Here is a 23,566-nt window from a genome sequence, read left to right as displayed (position 1 = left end):
TGGGCAAAGACAGAACTGTTTTGAGTTGAATATGGAAATGATGAAGCAGACCACTAATACTGGGAGATGAAGAACTTCTGCTCGAAACATTGACTTGCCTGCTCCTTGGGTACTGCCTGACCTGCTGTGCTTTTCCAGCACCACACTTTTTGACTGAGGCAACTAATACATCAAATGAAAGACTTCCCCAATGACTAAGTACATACTTTAAACCCTACTCCCTGGAGATGTGCAGCCTCGAAGATTCAGGTCCAAGTCCCTCCCAGATTTTAAGCAGACTCTCTTCCTCCTGCCATCCAGTCTTATTTGAAGCCATTCCATTCAACCTTCTAAATATCCTCAAAACTGGAGAATACTGACATCCTGCAGCAAGGCCCACTCTGATAATTCTTTGCTCGTTACGTTTCCATCAGGATTGTTTCTTTGAACATCTGTCTTCAGGCAGAGTTAGTATTATTACCAACTGTTCATCTCACAGGCATTTTAGTTTCACCTTACATTAGAAGGCTTGCTTTAAAAGATAATCATTTTGGAAAATTCTGCACTTGCAAGAAAATATACAGTTGTTTACTTATTTTTCAATCATTTTACTTGTACATATATAGAGAGAGCAGGAACGGTTTTAGGCTGTGTACGGTTACCTGACAAATTAGTGTTTTCTGTATTATGATGTGGATCACACAGAGTATAACTGTAAACCTATAAGATACCCAGTACAGCATAGCCACGCAAAGGATGATTGATAAGACTGTGACAGATTAACCCATTTACAATACACATGATAAAGTTAATTTTAGACTAGAAGAAATGTTTATGCCTTCACACTTTATATGTAAAGGGAGGGAGCCTGAGCCTTAATATGGATCAATATTCGATGTGAGTCAAATTGACTAGACTTTAGGTTATTACCAAGAAAATCAAATTGTCATATCAATTTCAAATTGGTAATAACATGTAATTTAAAATCATTTACCTTCTGGTTCAACAAAAATAAATAAAAACCTGACCCACTGTGTCTGGCAGCATTAACTTCTCTTGATCAGTAATTGCATTTCACTGCTTCTTTGGATCATCTAATCAGAGTGAAAATTTCCATTACGTTAGAATGAACCTATGTCAACTTTATAAAAGTTTCATTATGTTTAGTTGCATGGTAAGGAAAATTGAGTTTCATAAAAATTGTGCATTCTTTCATTCTGTCATAATCAATCTTTCAAAACAACACCAATACGTCATTCTTACTCTTCTGTGCAGGAGGTCTTCGGTCACAGTGGTAGCATGCCCCTTGTCTCAACTGGAAGTTCTGGGTTTGATTCCCTCATCAATACTTGTTGGTTGTGAAAGATGCATTTTTAATGTGGCCAAACAGGTTGACTGTCAGGCTGTAAATCCTTCCAATTTGCCTGATTGCAAGTGGTAAAAGTGGAAGAGGTTCCTGGTCAGCCATATTGCAAAAGGCAATGGTATAAATTATCCATAGATGTCAACCAATCCAACGGAAGTCCATGGTTTAGCATTTAGAATGAGGGCAGGATAAAAAGCAGACAAGCACACTGCTCTGTTCTAACCTGAGTATTGAAACATAGAATTGGCTCAGCCAGAAAGCTGAAGGTGTATCTGGTTTATTACCTTCCATCATGAAAGTCATGTGATCCACCTATAAAATTTCACACTTGAGCATTCCATAATTCTATTATCATTTAACATTACAATTCAGTTACTTTTACTACAATAAATAAAATAAATTCATAAAATCTGATAATTTTGACATGTTTTCTTATTAATTCTTTCATAATATTAGGGACAATACAGCAAATACTCTTCCCCAGTTAATACAGTAACTTTCTGCTCCATCCATAATGTTCCATAAGATATGATAGCAGTAAAGAAATGGCAGACTGCGAACATAAAATTGTATTGATATGCAAATCCTTAAGTGTTTAAGTATTATATCATATTAAGTATTGACTCATAGTTCACAGCACTTGTTTATGAGTCATATGATAGAAAATTCAATTAATACATAATCAGTGCCTCAATATTGAACCTTTTTTTAATGAATATTTGTTTCAAAAAAGGTATTTCTCATCTTCACAATGAATTCCAAAAGATGCTGAACAGCTTATTGCTAATCTCAGACCATACTTGCATTGCAGTTGAAAAAGATAAATCATTTACTTCTTTTCTAAAAATGAATTGCTTGGGCCTTTGATATATTCCAAGCAGAAACCCATCAATCAAGAGTAGCAAATTGGTACAACATCCTGCTGTAAATTTTGTCCAGAAATACAAGATGGGGACTCATTATTGCAGACCTGGTCTGGTATCCAATGAAAATGCCATTAAATGGTGTTAGAATTTAAATCTCTCCTCGATCAACAACTGTTGAGCTGCTAATTAATTGCGAAAACCCAGCCCCTCACCATCTTCATAATGTTACATAAATCAGATCACAACTATTTTGCCTATTCTTACTGGGCATAGTACAAATAATCCCACTCGAGCATAAGACATGCTTAATTGAGAAATCAAAGACTGGTTTGAGGACTCTCCAACAGAGTTTCCTTACTGCAATGTACCAGTGTGCTCCCATTCATCCAATGTGTGTAACTTAACCCAGATGAAATGTAGGTTAGTACCCCATACTTGCCAAGTATCAATGGCATAAAGACCTGATGCACCCTCACTAAATTACATTTCTGTCCTTTTTACTGGGTTTTTTTTGTTTATTTCAGACATACTGGATAAAATTTCCATATGCAATGATGGTGGACACATACAATTACAATATATGAAATGAGTACATTTTTACATTTGAATGTCTCAATGAATTCTTCACTAATTCAATACAATTATTCAAATAAGATTGTCTACTGACAAACTTAAATTGCTGGAGTTTTTGTTCTTTACTTTAAAACTTAACATGTTGTATATCTAGACAAATTGTTTTATGGAGAACATGTTCAATTTCTGATTCTCAGAGATTATTTTCTTGCTGTGTTATATTTTAATTTTCTTACTTTAATATTTTCCACAAGGTTTGTTCTGTTCAGGCATTTAATAAATTAGATATTGACCTTACAATTCATTTCAGAAAATAAATTGATTGGGAAGTCTAACTATGAAGTTGCAGGAGACTAAAGCAATAAAAGAAAATGCATTCCAATCCTACATCTGACAGGCAGCACAGGCATTTTAACCTGATAGTTTCTGTCTAAATTCCTCCATCTCCAGTATAAATGTCATGTTTGCATGAGAAAAACAGAAGAATTTCATTACTTTCAATTTACTAAAAGTTGGTACTTTGCTGTAATTGAGATGTTTGTGGGGAGTGGGAACTGTCATCAAGATAACAATGGTTTTCATAATGGTCTTTCTGCATTTGGGGCTCTCATCTTGTAAGTGATGTTTATGCTAGAACACTTAAGATAAGCTTTTGATTATTTCTTTGGCATCCTAATGGAGGTCAAGTGAGGTCAACTTATCATCCTATGGTTAAAATGAACATAAGCTCATGTGAAATATGAGTAGGAATAGGCGTTCAGCCAACCATACCATTCATTAAGACCATGTCCAGCCTTCTATCTCAACTGTATCTTCCTGTAACATCACCACATTCGATGATTCTCACATCTAAAAATTCTGATGAAGAGCTTATGCTCGAAATGTTGACTCTCTTGCTCCTCAGATGCTGCCTGACCAGCTGTGCTTTTCCAGCACCACATTTTTTGACATCTAAAAGTATATTAATCTAGATCTTGCATCTACTCAGCAACTGAATATTCATAGTTGTCATAGTGAATAAGTCCAAAGACTCACAACACATTTAGTGAAGATATTTCTCTTTGTCTCAGTTCAAAATGACCAAATCTTTACTCTAACAGTATGATACCACCTTCCTCCTCCTCCTCCCATCCCTAGGCAATACAACAATTTGTCCACCAGGCATGAAAGCAAACATCAGAACTGAACTGAAAATGAATTAAATGAAGGTTAGCAATAGTTGGTTCTGCAATGGAACTTACATTGACTTCACACGAAATAACTAAATGGGATGTGGCAGGATCAGAATAAAGGTTAATATTATACATTATGAATATTGATGAAACAGAGTTGGCAACAAAACAATTAATTTTTAAAATCAAATTTGTATCTTTATTCTTCAACAAAAGTAGTACACGAAGTGATCTGCTTTCAAATGTGAAAAAGCATAATCAAGCATGTTAAAAAATATAAAAACCAATGAAGAATAACTCTTACAACTTACATTCCATTTTCCCATTAATATTGCAGTTATCTCTTTTATAAGTAGTCATATCTTTTACGGTTACATCAGCAAAAAGAATTTCAATCTGAAAAGTAGACATTTTAACAAGATACTTCCAAAATGTTTCTGAGTAACAGAAAATATAATAATGTCTCCATAAAATAACAGAAAATAATATAATAATACCTAAACAATTTTGAACTAAATAATTTTGAGCAAATATTCCAGTGATATACATTGCTACCAAGATAATAATTAACACTGTTGTAATAGCATTAGAAAATGTGTTGTGTTGAATGATACTTAAATTCATTTATAATGAAATGTTATCAGTAATGAGATACTTACTATTCTGCAAGAACTGACTTTCTAAATTTCTATTCGTTTCTATTTTTACCGGAGACATTCCATCCTAATCCTAATATTATGAGATAATTGCTTATTGTTCTTGGTAAATGTAATGATCTGTTTTATTCAGTTTCTTGGATGTCTAATGCTGTTTTGTAATCAATGATAGCTTCTTTAATCAAACCCAAATGGCCCCGGACGTCTGCACGGAGTTTGTAATATAAAGCATCATCCGGCATTAGCTGCAGTGCTGTAAAAATATAAGACAAGCAAGTCAACAGCAGAACGAACACAAATTTTAATTAAACTTCCTTGTTTGTTTTAGCTGAATCATAGGGCATATATTTAAAGCAGAAAGATCATGTCTTCGGCATTAAACCAGGGATTCCCAATCTGGAGGTCTGGATGCCAAGTGGGACCATGACCTCTCAGACCACCATGCAGCACTGATGAACTTATAACAATTGTGTAGTTGTAATCTCACTCTCTCAGTTCTCACTTAGGGGTCACAACAATGAATAAACCTTAAAATTAGATCATATAGAGAAAATGGGAAGCACTGCATTCAAATGTATGTTGTGTTTTGTTCAGGTCTCTTTAGATGTTTTGTACTCTGAAAATATTGTCACAGTTTAGTAGCATTTCATAGCGGAGGAGAAAGTGGGGACTGCAGATGCTGGAGATCAGAGCTGAAAATGTGTTGCTGGAAAAGCGCAGCAGGTCAGGCAGCATCCAAGGAACAGGAGAATCGACATTTCAGGCATCAGCCCTTTTTCATAGCAACAGGAATAAGCCATTCAGCCCCTTGAGCCTAATCTGTCATCATCTATCTCATCTCTAATTTCCCACATCACATTCAGTCTTTCCATTAGTTTCCATAATGATTTCTGCTGAACAATGGACGTCTATTTTCACCTCTCCATGATGCTGGGAATATGCTTGTAACATATTGTGGAAATAGAAGGAAAATGTGTGGTTTTTCAATGCAAATTGATACAGGGCACATGGTATAATGAGTCACAAGGTTATATGCAAATAAGATCATGGGAAATGATGTAATTTCACACAATAGAACATGGAACATAGAACATTACAGCGTAGTATAGGCCCTTCGGCCTGTGAAACCAATCTGAAGCCAATCTAACCTACCATTTTCATCCATATGTCTATCAATGACCATTTAAAAGCCTTTAAAGTTGGCGAGTCTACTGTTGCAGGCAGGCCATTTCATGCCACTACTACTCTCTGAGTAAAGAAACTACCTTTGACATCTATATCTATCACCCCTCAATTTAAAGCTATGTCCCCTCATGCTAGCCATTACCATCCGAGGAGAAAGGCTTTCACTGTCTGCCCTAACTAACCCTCTGATTATCATATTTGTCTCAATTAGGTCACCACTCACCCTTCTTCTTTCTCACAAAAACAGCCTCAAGTCCCTCAGCCTTTCCTCGTAAGATCTTCTCTCCATACAAGGCAACATCCCACTAAACCTTCTCTGAACTCTTTCCAAAGCTTCCTCATCCAGAACTGTACGCAATGCTCCAAGTGCAGCTGCACCAGAGTTTTGTACAGCTGCAGTGTGATGTCATGGCTCCAAAGCTCAATCCCTCTACTAATAAAAGCTAACACACCGTATGCCCTCCTAATGACCCTATCAACCTGGGTGACAACTTTCAGGAATCTATGTAAATGGACACCAAGATCTCTCTACTCAACTACACTACCAAAAGTCTTACCATTAGCCCAGTACTCTGTATTCCTGTTACTCCTTCCAAAGTGAATCACCTCATACTTTTCTGCAATAAACTCCATTTGCCACCTCTCAGCCCAGCTCTGCAGCTTATCTATATCCCTCTGTATCTTAAAACATCTTTTGGCACTATCCACAACTCCACTGACCTTAATGTCATCCAGAAATTCTATGCCTTCTATGCCCTCATCCAGGTTATTTATAAAAATGACAAACAGAAGTAGCACCAAAACATATCCTTGTGGTGTACCACTAGTAACTGAACTCCAGGATGAACATTTCTCATCAACCACAACCCTCAGTCTTCTTTCAGCTAGCCAATTTCTGATCACCCTCAATCCCATGCCTCCATTTTTATGCAACAGCCTACCTTATCAAACACCTTATTGAAATCCATAAACCCACATCGACGGCTTTGTCCTCATCCACTTGTTTGGTAATCTTCTCAAAGAACTCAGTAAGGTTTTTGAGGCATGATCTACCCTTCACAAAACCGTGTTGACTAACCTTAATCAACTTATTATTTTCTAGATGATTATAAATCCTATCTTTATAACCCTTTCCAACACTTTACCCACAATGGAAGTAAGGCTCGGTGATCTATAATTACTAGGGTTGTCACTACTCCCCTTCTTGAACAAGGGAACAACATTGGCTATCCTCCAGTCTTCTGGCACTATTCCTGCAGACAATGATGACATAAAGATCAAAGCCAAAGGCTCTGTAATCTCCTCCTTGACTTCCCAGTGAATCCTAGAATAAATTCCATCTGGCCCAGGGGACTTATCTATTTTCACATTTTCCAGAATTGTTAACACCTCCTCCTTGTGAACCTGAGTCCCATCTAGTCTAGTAACCTATATCTCAGTATTCTCCTCAACAATATTATTTTTTCCCAGTGTGAATACTGATGAAAAAATATTCATTTAGCACTTCCCCATCTCCTCTGACTCTACGCGCAACTTCCCACTACTGTCCTTGATTGGCCCTAATCTTACTCTAGTCATTCTTTTATTCCTGATATACCTATAGAAAGCCTGAGGGTTTTCCTTGAACGTGTCCGCCAACAACTTGTCCCCTCCTGGCTCTTCTTCGCGCTGTCTTTAGGTCTTCCCTGGCTAACTTGTAACTCTCAAGCATCCTAACTGAGCCTTCACATTTCATCCTAACATAAGCCTTCTTCTTTCTCTTGACAAGGGCTTCAACTTCTTTAGTAAACCACTGCTCCCTCGCTCAACCACTTCCTCCCTGCCTGACAGGTACATACTTATCAAGGACACGCTGTTCCTTGAATAAGCTCCACATTTCAATTCGGCCCATCTCCTGTAGTTTCCTTCCCCATCCTGTGCATCCTAAATCTTGACTAATCGCATCATAATTGCCTTTCCCCCATCTATAACTCTTGTCCTGCGGTATATACATATCCTTTTCTATTGCTAAAATAAACTTTACCGAACTGTGGTCACTATCACCAAAGTGCTCACCCACCTCCAAATCTTCATTACCCAGTACCAAATCGAATGTGTTCTCGCCCCTTGTTGCCCTGTCTAGATACTGTGTCAGGAAACCCTCCTGCACACATTGGACAAAAACTGACCCATCTAAAGTATTCCCAGTCAATAAATGGAAGGTAATGATATGGTCTTGTTGTCTTGCTGTCTTGTGTAAAGATTAAGTCACAGTTAGAGGTTGTTCCTGTTAAAGTTAAGTAAATGTTCTTTTTAACCATTCTTGAGCAGACTCAATAATTATTCTTTAGAAACACAATAAGACCAAGAATATTATAAGGTAACAATTTACAATATTGTGAAAATTTCTTGATTTACGGTCATGTATATAAAATCTGGGATTTACTAGAAGGCCCTGTGAAAATCAGTGAGATTGACAGACAGAAGAAGTGTAAACAGCAGAATTGACAATTAGCTAACTGCCAAAGAAAACAGAAAATGCAGAATTAAGAATATCAGTTGAATGGATTTTGTGATTAGAGGCAAAGAAACAATGCTAGCTGTTCATAATATCAACATACATGCACAGACTTTTGTTGTACTCCAGCACTGGGGATCTTTTGGTTATGTAAAATTGCACGGCATCTGGAATCTGACACAGTGGAACAGGGCCAAACACAATACAGCTCCTTAACCAATCAGATTGAAGAACTGCTACTCAAACAAGCAGACAATAAAATTTGGTGTCATGATAGTGGTAAAACTGGACTATCAATTTTTGACTTCTATCTTCTTATTTTTAATACCCTAAGCTTTACATGGACTTAATTTGTTTTTAAAAGGAAATGCAGAGACTAACATGGCCACAGTCATCACCTGATGGCAGGTAGATTCAATTAATTAACTATCAATAAAAAACTCAGTGTAAAGTGATTTCAACATGTCATCATGAAACCAGCCCTCAGATCTCTTGATTGATTTATACTTTCTGTAAGTTTTATATATAAGAAATAGTTTGGTCAGAGAGGGCCTGAATGAAATGTGCCTCATAGTTTCACCTCTTTGAGGCCCATACCACTCTACAGGGCAAACAAAGGAAAGCATAGCAAACTACATTATTCAAAAGTGTACTGTAGGGCATCACCTGATTAAACCATGCACCAAAACAGTACCTCCAGGTCATGATGGTCTGCTCAGATGTGAGCACTATAAGCAAATGCCGTAAATTGTACCATCTCTGTGTTTCCCACTCAGCTTACATAAAGGTATCCCTTGTCCTGCAGAAACCATCCACATAATTTCAATAGTGACATGAAGAGCTGTAGAACCCTGCCTCACAGCGCCAGGGACCTGGGTTCAATTCCCGACTCAGGTGACTGACTGTGTGGAGTTTGCACATTCTCCCCGTGTCTGCGTGGGTTTCCTCTGGGTGCTCCAGTTTCCTCCCACAGTCCAAAGATGTGCAGGTCAGGGTGAATTGGCCATGCTAAATTGCCCGTAGTGTTAGGTAAGGGGTAAATGTAGGGGAATGGGTGGGTTGCGCTTCAGCGGGGCGGTGTGGACTTGTTGGGCCGAAGGGCCTGTTTCCACACTGTAATGTAATCTAAAAAAACCCTGATCTGATGGAGCATGAAGGCATCCTGGTTGTGAGCTCACTTCTGTTAAAAGCACATTTTGTAGTCACAGTCCAGCTGAAATTTCAGAGAGTGAAGCTCTTCCTGTTGATAAATATTACTGGCTGCTCATAAAGCATTATGATCACTACATGGCTGCAACTGATAATGCCCTGCATCTTCAGGGATCCAGAGGATGCAATGATGTGCTGATGTTTGACAGATGCTAATCCTTAGAATAAACCAGAGGTGAAGAAGATCAAGATGAAATTATCTTTCAAATTTACTGGTAGGACACGTTAACAGTACTGCAAGGTCTGAAATCTTCCTAAACAATTGTGCAAATCTCAGACACAATCTGCTTCCATAGGTACAAGCTCCAAATTTCCTTATATGTCCAAGTATAAAAAAAGTCTTGCATTTATGTAGCACTTTTTCCAACCACTAAACAAATCACTTTAAAATCAATGGAATACTTATTGACTGGTAGTAATCATTGTGATGTAAGAAAATCAACAGCTAATTTTCACACTCTCTCACAAACATCGGAGATAATTACCAAATTATCTGTTTTTGTTAAGGGATAAATATTGGCCAAGACACTGGAGATTACTTGCTTGCTCCTTTTCAAAATCTTACCAGGGGAACTTTAACATCCATCCAAAGTGGGCAAAGGCACTTTAGTTTAGCATCCCATTCAGCATTTCCAACAGTATTGTACTCTATCAGTACTGCACTGAAGTGCCCCATTTGATTATTTTACTCAAGCTCTGCCATGAGACTTCAAACTAGAAACTTGCAACTCAGAGACAACTGAGCCTCAGCTGGAACAACTATATTTTGGAGGTACACTCAATGCTGAAAAATGACCCTTATTGCCTTCTTGTTTCTTCTTTTCCTCTGCACTGCTGATTTCTGGGCTGTGCCTCTTCTCCTGAGGATGATTGCTACTCATCAGTATCTCTGAGTACTTTAATTCCATTTCAACAGTTGCCCACCCACGGTTTATGGCTCCACAATCCCTATAAGATCATGACATTCTCAACTGACTGAATGCACACAGACCACTTGCTCTATTTCCCAATTGTTTCTCAATACAAGTATGTTCTTTCATCAGTCCAATTCATAGAATGACACAGTCATCACTGTCTCCCGATTGGGTTACTACTGACCTTTGTTTGGCTTGTTTCAGTCTGCATTTCAAACCTTCCCATAGAAATGTTGCCTCACCCGAACAATTGGAAAAACTAATTAAACCACTTAATTAGCCAATTTTCTGATCTGGCAGGTTACTGGACCCCACCTTTCCACCTTCTCAGCAAAATTGCTAACTATCTAAATGATATCAGGAAATGTACGTACTCACGCAGCACAGTTTCTTCCCCCATTTGACCACCACTTAGCAAGAATCCTTCAATCTGATTCGGTGAAGTACTTTTCTGACTCTTGGCCTGTTCATACACACAGTCTCCTTGGAGATGACACACTCTTGAAACATACGAACAATTATTGGCTCAGGCTTGAAGGGCCAAAGGGCCTGTTCCTGGGCTGTAAATTTTCTTTGTTCTTTGTTCTATTATAGACCATACTCTAAAGTCCATCACTGGGGCAACATTCATCCATTCACACATTCAGGTACATAGTAGCTGAATGATATGAGATGGCCACCACTTTTCTTTGCATTTTCGGACAATATAAATTTCATATGGAAGCAGTTTTGGTTCCATGACTTCTGTCCCTGAAAATAATGGTCTCAATGTTCGTCAGTCATTGTCAGGAGCTAGTTTTGAATGTTATGCATCTGATTGTCAATTTGGCAGCTAGGAAATTGAAATTTGAATATAAATTGCACCACTGTTAAATCACTTCATTTTAACAATAGAGTTTGCTTAAGGAAAATGAAGCTGACAATCGTACATTCTGGAAAATAAAAATAAACAGAAAAATTGGCATCCTGGGGACTATAAGTTGTGGAGAATTGTGGTTTTCTAGCATGTATCGTGTACCATATGTGATCCTGTAACTTTAATAAAACCGAGCCCAAAATATTCAAACCACAGATGTGTCTTCTTCAGATGCCATATTGCAAGTTAAAGTATTAACCAATGAAAATCTTCAGCTTTCTGACATTTAATAATTCAGGCACAAAGCCAGGAACATCTCAGTTTTTTAACTCAGTTGTAAGCAAGTAGCGTAAGATAAGATGAACTTGATTTATCTGATATCTTTGAAGTAGAAAAGCATCCCAAAGTTATTTTGTGGCAACTAATTAGAGAAATATACAAGACAAAGCAATTATGAGGAGATGCCCAAAAGCTTGGCCAAACAGGTCAATCAAAAGGCAGACATAAAAGAAGGAGAAGGGGTGAATGAGGAAGTGGAATGTGGTAAGGAATGTGAAGATCATGGGAAGATTAGCCCATAAAGATGATGCAAAAAGGGGAGAAAACGGGCAGAATGTGACTTAGTGGTTAGCACTTCTGCCTCACAGCACCAGGGGTCTGGGTTCGATTCCAACCTTGGGTGACTGTCTGTGTTGAGTTCGCATGTTCTCTCTGTGTCTGCATGGGTGCTCCAGTTTCCTCCCACAGTTTAAAGATGTGCAGGTTAGGTGAAATGCTGATGGGAAATTGCCCAATAGTGTCTCGGGATGTGCAAGCTAAGTGGGTTAGCCATGTGAAATGTGAGGTTATGGGGGTAAGGTGTGTCTTGCTAGGGTGCTTTTTGGAGGGTCGGTCCAAAATCAATGGGCCAAATGGCCTCTTTCCACACTGTAGGAATTCCATGATTCTATGAGAATTCAGTAAGTGCCAGAGGCAGAGGAATGGAGAGCTCAATAGAGTCTCTAGGGATAGTAGAAGGTTCTGATGTCGGGAAGGGTGAGGCCATAAAGGGATTTAAGCACAGACTAACATATTTGAAATGGAATGAATGAAAATGGAAATGATTGCTGATGGAACACAGTTGTATCGCAGGGATCAAAAATAGCTAATGGTACTTGTGGAAGTTGTGGTATAACTCATGATTTAGACTATCACCTGATGAAGGAGCGACACTCCGAAAGCTAGTGTGCTTCCAATTAAACCTGTCGGACTATAACCTGGTGTTGTGTGATTTTTAACATGATATAACTCAACATTATCAGGAAATTAAAAGTGCATGTAATCAGGTTAACACAGTGATTATGGGGACCTTAAGCTTTCTACATACAAAGCAAACCAAACTTTTCAAAGTATGGAGGACAAGTTCACAGACTGTATACAAGATAGTTTTCAAGATATGTTAAACCAACTGAAAAAATGATCCAACAACAGTGGCCTTTTTGTTGTTAACAAAAAGAATTAATTATATATAGCCTTTGACCAAAGGAAGAGGCTTGTTCTCTTGCCAAAAAGGCTTGTCAGCCTGAACATTGGGAGGGTTTTAGGATTCAGTTCAAAAGGACCAAGAAACAGCAAAGAAAGAAAAAAAATCAACAGCAGGAGACATAAACTTGTAAATATTTCCATAGCATATAAAGAGGAAGAGTTGAGTGCCAGTTGAAATTATAATGCAAAGTATGGAAATGACAGACAGTCAACAATGTCCTTTTAAATACCGTCTGAGATGGCCTAATAAGCCACTTAGTTCCACCAAACAGCTATATAATCAAATAGAAATGAAACCTTACAGACCATCTGGCACCTACTGAGGCATCAGAAATGATACTAGCAACTCCAGTTCTGCTGACCCGGTAAAGTCCTCCTCCTTCTCATATCTGAGGCCTGTACCAAAATTGGAAAAACCATCCCACATACTACTCAAGCAACAGGCTGACATGGTTGTACTCACCAAATCAGACTTTATAATGTCCCAGACACCACCATCACCATTCTTAGGTATGTGTTATTCCACAAGCACAAGTTGCAGCACAATGGTACATAGTAGGAAGAGAGCTTCTCTGGAAGTCCTCAACAATGACCTTGGATCCTGAAGTTTTAATTCTTCAGGACAAACATAGACAGGAAACATACTACCAGTTACTACTTAATGCCCCCTGCCCTCCCCTGCTCAACTGTTGAATTAATGCCCCCCCCCAAACTGAACACTAATTGGAAGAAGCACTGAGTATGGCAAGGCCACAAAATGTATTCTGGAAGGGATCAGAGCTCTGATGAAGAATCATTCAGACTCAAAATGCTAGTTTGCTCTCTTTCCATAGATGCTGCCTGACCTATTGTGATTTCTAGCATTTTTTGTTTTCAGAGGTAAAAACCTCTTTTCCTCACGAATCTACTCATTACTAACGAGAGTCCAGTACAATATAGATAGGAGTGACTACTTTCCAACCCTTATGGAGATGAAACTCTGTCTTCACATTAAGGATACTTGTCACCAGTGACTGGGATTATCAGACTGACAAAGGAAGCCATGAGGAAAAAGTCAGAGTGTATTCAGTTCAGATTCCTAGAAATAATATGTTGTGGATCTAAACAGGGGTCAGGCAATGGATCTGGTGAAGTTTCAGGAGGCAAGTTTAATAAACAATGTCCTCAGAAACAGTGACCATAAATGGCAGAATTAACATTCATGAGAGGGAGGAACTTGGGTCAGAAACAACTTTACTAAGCTTAAATAAGAATGATTACAAAGGAATGATTATAAAGGAACTGGCTGGAGTAGATTGGGGAAGGAATTTAGCAGCAAAGGCTGCTGAGGAACAACGGTCGAGTTTTAAAAAATGATTCATGGCTCCCAGCAAAGATAGATTTCAGTGAAGAGGAAGAGGGAGATCATTGTTAACCAGGGATATAGCATCCAAAAGAAAGCAATGTGGTGAAGATTAGTGATAAACAAGAGGGTTAGGAAAATGGTGAGTACTTCCACCTACAATATGAGAGTATGGCACCACAGGGACATGGTACATATATAATGAGGTGAGTTTGGGAAGTTAGCATGAGAAATTGCATTAGCACTCACGGAAAGAAATCCTCCGTGAAAGTCAATAAAATTTACATTTATGTACTAGCAAAAATTTTAATTTAAATAGTGGAAAGTTTTGCTTATTTTTACTGCATGCAGTCTGATAATTTAACAACAGTAGAAGATTTGAAAGGTAGCCTAACTGGAGAAATAGAGAAAATACTAGAATCTGTTTTTTATGATGCACCCAATAATCAGGGATTAATTCAACAGTCACTTGGATAAGCATTAATTAATTATGGTCCACTAACATGGATTAATTCAAGGCAAATCGTATTCAACTAACTTAATTTGGAGTGTGTGAAAGTGCACAGGGCACATCCAGATAAGTATGTTTAAATATTTAAAAATCAACAAACCAGCAACGTGTTTGGAAAGACAGAAGTTGGAGTGGGTTTTTCTTTTGACAACAGGGTAATGTCAACTGTTTGGAAGCAGGAACAAGAGTGCTGGAGGTGAAGAAACCATTTATAATGTCAATGAGCTAACAGTGAATCAGGGAGAAGTAAGATCAACTAGGTGCCAGATAAATACAATCAATATACTCTGAATATCTTATGCATTTGCATGAGGACAGGCTTGTCCTTTCAAAATAAATAAAATAAAACTGTAGAGGTCTAGGGTAGCATAGATGTAAAGAAAAACAAGCAGTTGAGACAATTGTGCATGCCAACCTGTCAGGTCATTGTTCAAATTTGACATGTAGGAATAGATATTTATGCCTGCAAATATATTGCCATACAAATGCCAAATGAACAGATTCACAGTAACATTGAAAAGGGTTTTGATATGTTTTATTCACTGCCACAAATGTCATAAACAAAACAACGTTTGTCAGCATCAATTCCATAAAGACCATATTATTCTTGATTAATATACAAGGAAACAATGCTCATCCAGCCCTCGTTGTCAGATAAGTAGACTTAATGCTCTGCGATGTATGATTGGGCACTGTTAAATATAGGGCCGTGCATTAGTACTCCACATGTACAGCTCTGCAGATGCACATGCACAGTGTACGCAATGTGTCAATTTTGAAGTAACAAGTTGATTATTGCCCTACATTATTAAATCTGCACTGGTCTTCAGAACATGAAGAAGTTTAGATTATGACTTTTAACTCAAGAAAATTATTAATTTAAGACTCCTAATTAAAGCATGCAGAAACATGCACATTTACCTTATAACATTTAAATAGAAATAAAGTTATGTGATAGATTATCCCATTTAACCAAGGCTCATGTTTTTTTTTCTCACTTGAATTTTCATCTTGGGAATATTTGTTAGGAATTCTTCAGAGCACATTGCAATATCCGTCATTTAACAAAATGCTTGAAAGCAACAGTGTATGTTTCATCTTACCCTGTGAATAATCTCTCTCAGCATCTTTATATTGTTTTAGAGTGGCATAGAGGTTTGCACGGTTGAAATAAATGTGAGCTGAATAAGGACTAAGTTTAACAGCTTCTTCAAAGTCCTCCAGTGCATCTTGAGCACGCCGAAGCAGAACACGACATATGGCTCGGTTTAGCAAAGCAGATTCATCTCCTGGTTGCAAATTAATTGCCTTAGTGTAGTAGTCATGAGCCTGGAAAACAATTGCATTGAGATCATTAAAAATGATAATTTTTAATTGGTAAAGTGCCTTTCCAGTTAGCACAATGTTTGCATATCTTCAATTATTAATTATGCATCAGATAGTTAAACTGTAAAGTAGCATGTTTGACAAAAGAAAATTTGTCGAACATTCCATCATAGCTATAAGGAAACAAATGTGTGAAATATTAAATACCATTGTACATTTATAATGAAATTCCTGATTTATTGTATGCTACACTAATACGTCTGAATTCTTTAATAATTTGACACACCAATTTGATAGTTTAATCTCGATTATTTTAAACGTTGAGGATAATTCAGAAAAGGCAATGCTTAAACATATTAATTTTGTTGCTGAAAATGAGTCCCTCCATAAGAATTTATGTAGCTTTTAGCGAAGCAATGGTCAGGTCCTAGGGAGTGTTGCTGAACAAAGAGACCTTGGAGTGCAGGTTCATTGCTCCTTGAAAGTAGAGTTGCAGGTAGATAGGATAGTGAAGAAGGCGTTTGGTATGCTTTCCTTTATTGGTCAGAGCATTGAGTGTAGGAGTTGGGAGGCCATGTTGCAGTTTACAGGACGTTGGTTAGGGCACTTTTGGATTTTGTGTGAAATTCTGGTCTCCTTCCCTATCGGAAGGATGTGTGAAACTTGAAAGGGTTCAGAAAAGATTTACAAGGGTGTTCCCAGGGTTGGAGGATTTGAGCTATATGGAGAGGCTGAATAGGCTGGGGCTGTTTTCCCTGGAGCGTCGAAGGCTGAGGGGTGACCTCATAGAGCTTTATAAAATTATGAGGAGCATGGATCGGATAAATAGACAGTCTTTTCCCTGGGGTGGGGGAGTCCAGAACTAGTTTTAGGGTGAGAGGGGAAAGATATAAAAGGGATCTAAGGGCAACGTTTTCACACAGAGAGTGGTGCATGTATGGAATAAGCTGCCAGAGGAACTGGTGGAGGCTGGTACAGTTGCCACATTTAAAAGGCATCTGGATCGGTATGTGAATAGAAAGGGTTTAGAGGCATATGGGCAAGTGCTGTCAAATGGGACTAGATTAGGTTGGGATATCTGGTCAGCATAGATGTGTTGGACCAAAGATACTGTACATTTCTATGATTTTATGACTCTAAGTGCGAATGAGTCACATTATGATCTCAACTGACTATCTTAAGTTAGTTGTTAACTTAGCCCTCAACAGACTCAGAAGTGCTTAACATGTGCTGCCCATTCGCAACTTCACATCTAACAAAAAAACATTAGTTTGTAGACTGGCCACCACTTGTAGTCTGCCAATTGCGAATAACTGAAGTAATATCGAGCTTGATTTATCTGTCACTGGATTGTATGGCCAATACTCCAGTGCTGAAATTCTTACACAGCAAAGGACTTGTTTTACTTTGGGAAGCCCACCTACATATTGCTAACAACATCTCATGTTTATTGGACCTTACAAGCCTATTTATAAACATGCTGAAGAATGTCATTGACATTTGCCCTGAATCTTGGCAAGATAGATGTGGCACTAGGTCTGAATCTGTTTTAGTTGAACTTATGAACTTTCAAATTTGAGATTTCAAATTTTATTTATTTATTTATTTATTTATTTATTTTGAGTGCGAGCAGCAGCTAAGATAAGACTGTTTGTTTTAAAAGTACTTACCGGTAGCGGGCAGCGGTGTTTTTTTTCACTCTCTTCACAGAAAGAGCGGGAGCAGCAGGGGGAAGTGACGACGACCAGAGAGGCAGCCGGGAAGGAAAGCAGTGAGTATAAATACTCACCCTTCGACGCTAACGGTCATTTTGAGTGCGAGCAGCAGCTAAGGTAAGACTGTTTGTTTTAAAAGTACTTACCGGTAGCGGGCAGCGGTGTTTTTTTTCACTCTCTTCACAGAAAGAGCGGGAGCAGCAGGGGGAAGTGACGACGACCAGAGAGGCAGCCGGGAAGGAAAGCAGTGAGTATAAATACTCACCCTTCGACGCTAACGGTCATTTTGAGTGCGAGCAGCAGCTAAGGTAAGACTGTTTGTTTTAAAAGTACTTACCGGTAGCGGGCAGCGGTGTTTTTTTTCACTCTCTTCACAGAAAGAGCGGGAGCAGCAGGGGGAAGTGACGACGACCAGAGAGGCAGCCGGGAAGGAAAGCAGTGAGTATAAATACTCACCCTTCGACGCTAACGGTCATTTTGAGTGCGAGCAGCAGCTAAGGTAAGACTGTTTGTTTTAAAAGTACTTACCGGTAGCGGGCAGCGGTGTTTTTTTTCACTCTCTTCACAGAAAGAGCGGGAGCAGCAGGGGGAAGTGACGACGACCAGAGAGGCAGCCTAGACCCGGAAGCAGGTAGTGCGTAAGCTTACCTGGGTAGGTTTGTTTCCCCTTTAAAAGCGCGCAGCTGAAGAACCCGAGGCACTACGCAGGTAGTGCCTCCCACCCGCCCTCCTCCTCTAACCTAATAATAAGATCCGTTGTGGTAAGGAGGTAAGTGCCGAATTTTGCTTGTTGTATTCTTTAGACCCAGTTTTTTGTTTAAAATAAAGGTTAGCTTTAGAGGGATGGCAGTGAAGGCAGTGCAATGTTCCTCCTGCAACATGTATGAGGTGAGGGATGCCATGGACGTCCCTGCTGATTACACTTGCAGGAAGTGCACCCATCTCCAGCTCCTCCAAGACCGTGTTAGGGAACTGGAGCTGGAGTTGGATGAACTTCGGATCATTCGGGAGGCAGAGGGGGTCATAGATCGGAGCTATAGGGAAGTAGTAACTCCAAAGATGGCAGATAGATGGGTGACAGTGAGGGGGACTGGGAGGAAGCAGCCAGTGCAGGGACCCCCTGTGGTCGTTCCCCTCAAGAACAAGTATACCGTTTTGGATACTTGTGGGGGGGACGACTTACCAGGGGTAAGTAACGGGGCTCAGGCCTCTGGCACGGAGCCTGTCCCCGCTACTCAGAAGGGAAGGGTGGAGAAGAGCAGAGCAATAATAATTGGGGACTCGATAGTTCGGGGCGCAGATAGGCGGTTTTGTGGGAACGAGAGAGACTCACGTTTGGTATGTTGCCTCCCAGGTGCAAGGGTACGTGATGTCTCTGATCGTGTTTTCCGGGTCCTTAAGGGGGAGGGGGAGCAGCCTGAAGTCGTGGTCCATATTGGCACCAATGACATAGGTAGGAGGGGTGCTGAGGATGTTAGACAGGCTTTTAGGGAGCTAGGTTGGAAGCTCAGAGTTAGAACGAACAGAGTTGTTGTCTCTGGTTTGTTACCCGTGCCACGTGATAGAGAGTCGAGGAAAAGGGAGAGAGAAGAGTTAAATGCGTGGCTACAGGGATGGTGCAGGAGGGAGGGATTTCGGTACTTGGATAACTGGGGTTCTTTCTGGGGAAGGTGGGACCTCTATAAACAGGATGGTCTCCACCTGAACCTGAGGGGCACCAGTATCCTTGGGGGGAGGTTTGCTAGTGCTCTTGGGGGGGGTTTAAACTAACTCTGCAGGGGCATGGGAACCCAGACTGTAGCTTTAGGGTGCAGGACCTGGAGTGTAGGGAGGTTAGGAATATGGCATCAATCTTAAAGGAGGGTGCCTGTAAACAGAAGAGTGGCTTGAAGTGTGTGTACTTTAATGCCAGAAGTATACGAAATAAGGTAGGTGAACTCGCAGCGTGGGTTGGTACCTGGGACTTCGATGTTGTGGCTATTACGGAGACATGGCTAGATCAGGGACAGGATTGGCTGTTGCAGGTTCCAGGGTTTAAATGTTTTAGTAGGGTCAGAGGTGGGGGCAAAAGAGGGGGGGGTGTGGCTTTGCTTGTCAAAGATAGTATTACAGCGGTGGAAAGGAAGATGGACGAAGATTTGCCATCTGAGGTAGTTTGGGTGGAGGTTAGGAATAGGAGAGGTGAGGTCACCCTGTTAGGAGTCTTTTACAGGCCTCCTAATAGTCCTAGAATCGTTGAAGAAAGGATTGTGAAGATGATTCAGGAGAAGAGCGACAGTAATAGGGTGATTGTTATGGGAGACTTTAACTTTCCTGATATTGATTGGGAAAGCTATAGCTCAAGTTCGTTAGATGGGTCAGTGTTTGTGCAATGTGTGCAGGAGAGTTTCCTGACACAATATGTAGATAAGCCTACAAGAGGTGAGGCCATACTGGATTTGGTTCTGGGTAATGAACCAGGCCAGGTATTAGAACTAGAGGTAGGTGAGCACTTTGGGGACAGTGACCACAATTCGGTGATTTTTACTCTTGTGATGGAGAGGGATAAGTGTGTACTACAGGGCAAGAGTTATAGCTGGGGGCAGGGAAATTATGATGCGTTGAGGCATGACTTAGGATGTGTGGATTGGAAAAGTAGATTCCAAGGCAAGAGCGTAATTGATATGTGGAACTTGTTCAAGGAGCAACTATTGAGTGTCCTTGATAAGTACGTACCTATCAGGCAGGGAGGAAAGGGTCGTGTGAGGGAGCCGTGGTTTAATAAGGAGTTGGAATCCCTTGTTAAACGGAAGAGGGCGGCCTTTGTAAAGATGAGGCGTGAAGGTTCAATAGGGGCAATTGAGAGTTATATGGTAGCCCGGAAGGACCTGAAGAGAGAGCTAAGAGCAGCAAGGAGGGGACATGAAAGGTCCTTAGTTGGTAGGATTAGGGAAAACCCTAAGGCTTTCTATAGGTATGTTAGGAATAAAAGAATGACTAGGGAAGGAATAGGTCCAATCAAGGATAGTAATGGGAAGTTGCGTGTGGAGGCTGAAGAGATTGGGGAGGCGCTGAATGAATACTTTTCGTCAGTATTCACTCAGGAACAGGACATTGTTGTCAATATAAATACTGAGGCACGAATAAGTAGAATGGATGGCTTTGAGATATGTAGAGAAGAGGTGTTGGAAATTCTGGCAAGGGTGAAAATAGATAAGTCCCCTGGGCCTGATGGTATTTATCCTAGGATTCTCTGGGAAGCAAGGGAGGAGATTGCAGAGCCATTGGCCTTGATTTTTGTGTCCTCTTTGTCGACAGGAGTAGTGCCAGAGGACTGGAGGCTAGCAAACGTGGTTCCCTTGTTCAAGAAGGGGAGTAGGGATAATCCTAGTAACTATAGGCCAGTGAGTCTCACTTCTGTTGTGGGCAAAGTCTTAGAGAGAATTGTAAGGGATAGGATTTATGCACATCTGGATAAGAGTGATGTGATCAAGGATAGTCAGCATGGTTTTGTGAAGGGCAGGTCGTGCCTCATAAACCTTATTGAATTCTTTGAGAAGGTGACTAAGGAGGTAGATGAGGGGAAAGCGGTAGATGTGGTATATATGGATTTTAGTAAGGCGTTTGATAAGGTTCCCCCATGGTAGGCTACTGCAGAAAATACAGAGATATGGCATTGAAGGTGAGTTGGAGGTTTGGATTAGGAATTGGCTCTCTGGAAGAAGACAGAGAGTAGTAGTTGATGGCAAAGGTTCATCTTGGAGTGCCGTCACTAGCGGTGTTCCGCAAGGATCTGTTTTGGGACCATTGCTGTTTGTCATTTTTATAAATGACCTGGAGGAAGGGTTAGAAGGTTGGGTGAGCAAGTTTGCGGATGATACGAAAGTCGGAGGAGTTGTAGACAGTGAGGAAGGATATGGCAGGTTACAGCGGGATATAGAGAAGCTGCAGAGCTGGGCAGAAAGGTGGCAAATGGAGTTCAATGTAGCTAAGTGTGAAGTGATTCACTTTGGTAAGAGTAATAAAAAGATGGATTACTGGGCTAATGGTAGACTACTTGGTAGTGTGGAAGAGCAGAGGGATCTTGGTGTCCATGTACACAGATCTCTGAAAGTTGCCACCCAGGTAAATAGTGCAGTGAAGAAGGCATATGGCGTACTGGCTTTTATTGGTAGAGGAATTGAGTTCCGGAGTCCTGAGGTCATGCTGCAGTTGTATAAGACTCTGGTGCGGCCGCATCTGGAATATTGTGTGCAGTTTTGGTCGCCATACTATAGGAAGGATGTGGAGGCACTGGAACGGGTGCAGAGGAAGTTTACCAGGATGTTGCCTGGTATGGTAGGAAAATCCTATGAGGAAAGGCTGAGGCACTTGGGGTTGTTTTCATTGGAGAAAAGAAGGTTTAGGGGTGATTTGATAGAGGTGTACAAGATGATTAGGGGGTTAGATCGGGTTGACAGTGAGAACCTTTTTCCACGTATGGAGTCAGCTATTACAAGGGGGCATAGCTTTAAATTAAGGGGGGGTAGATATAGGACTGATGTTAGGGGTAGGTTCTTCACTCAGCGAGTCGTAAGTTCATGGAATGCCCTGCCAGTAGCAGTAGTGGACTCTCCCTCTTTATGGGTATTTAAGCGGGCATTGGATAGGTATATGCAGGATAGTGGCTTAGTGTAGGTTAGGGGTGCTTTGATCGGCGCAACATCGAGGGCCGAAGGGCCTGTACTGCGCTGTAATGTTCTATGTTCTATGTTCTATGTATTGCTAATTCTACCAAGTATACCCAAAAACATGCGGTAGCCATGGGATTCTTTCTAGGTCCAGCCCTTTCTGAGATCTTTGTCAATTTCCATGCAAAACAAATTTTGACACGAGTGCTAACGTCCTTCCAGGCAAAAATGAGCACTACAGATGCTGGAGATCAGAGTCAAGACTAGAGTGGTGCTGGAAAAGCACAGCAGGTCAGGCAGCATTGGAGGAGCAGCAAAATTGACGTTTCAGGCAAAAACCCTTCATCAGGAATGAGGCAGGGAGCCTCTTGGGTGGAGAGATAAATGGGAGGGGGGTGGGGCTGGGAAGAAGGTAGCTAAGAGTGCAATAGGTGGATGGAGGTGGGGCTGAAGATAATAGGTCGGAGAGGAGGGTGGAGCGGATAGGTGGGAAGGAAGATTGGCAGGAAAGACAGGTCATGAGGATGGTGCTGAGCTGACAGGTCAGAACCCTATTTCTGATATATTAACGATACATTCACAATTTTGAATTTGCAGTTGTGTGTGAAGATTTTCTTACAGACTTACACTCATATACATTTTTCACATGAAGCAGTCTAATGCACAATTTTTCCTCAACATGCTAATTGAGAAATCTGCCACTGGGCTCAACATCACTATGCACCACAAGCCTACCTTTACAGGACAATACACACTTTGGGATTTGTATGGCTCAACGCTCCAAGATTGGCCTTATTAGCCATTCTACTCATCACACAAACTTGATGTAGAAATAGAATGCATCAAAGCTACTTTTGTGACAATGTTTATCCTTTGTTATGTAGGTAGTAAACCATTGGAGCAAATTTTACATGAGGCAATTTTCTGTTATTGTTATAATTTTTCTTTTTATACTCTGCTGGGAACACTTCTTCAATGCCAAAAATGTTGTTTCTCTCGTCAAGAGATCAAACTTCCCTTCAATACTGATAAAATAGGAAGTGCAGCTAACAAGAGAAAAACCATTCAAATTCTCTCCCATAAGAACAAGTCCAAGATTGGGACTAGCACAAACCTGATTTTACCAGGGTTCAGAAAATTGGGCTCATTTTAATTGGAGTAATTCTTTCCCCTCAGTATTTCTCATCCTGTGTTTTAAAAAGGCTCTAACTTGATTTCTAGACAGG

General features: G+C 40.2%; 1 protein-coding gene across 1 annotated transcript in view; it reads right to left on the bottom strand.

Annotated features, from left to right (window-relative positions):
- Window positions 1–4,591: 4,591 nt before the first annotated feature.
- ttc6 (tetratricopeptide repeat domain 6) overlaps window positions 4,592–23,566 on the bottom strand; it is a 230,399-nt gene continuing 211,424 nt past the window's right edge. Inside the window, exons 30-31 of the mRNA XM_072567883.1 lie at window positions 15,754–15,979; window positions 4,592–4,865 (exon numbers count right to left, since the gene is read on the bottom strand). Coding sequence (XP_072423984.1) covers window positions 4,738–4,865; window positions 15,754–15,979 — 354 coding nt within the window. The 3' untranslated portion in view covers window positions 4,592–4,737. The remainder of the gene's footprint in view (window positions 4,866–15,753; window positions 15,980–23,566) is intronic.

The sequence above is a fragment of the Chiloscyllium punctatum genome, chromosome 4 (assembly GCF_047496795.1).
Source record: "Chiloscyllium punctatum isolate Juve2018m chromosome 4, sChiPun1.3, whole genome shotgun sequence".
Classification (NCBI taxonomy): domain Eukaryota; kingdom Metazoa; phylum Chordata; class Chondrichthyes; order Orectolobiformes; family Hemiscylliidae; genus Chiloscyllium; species Chiloscyllium punctatum.
The sequence above is the reverse complement of the archived record's forward strand: the minus strand, read 5'-3'. Positions and strand labels throughout refer to the sequence as shown.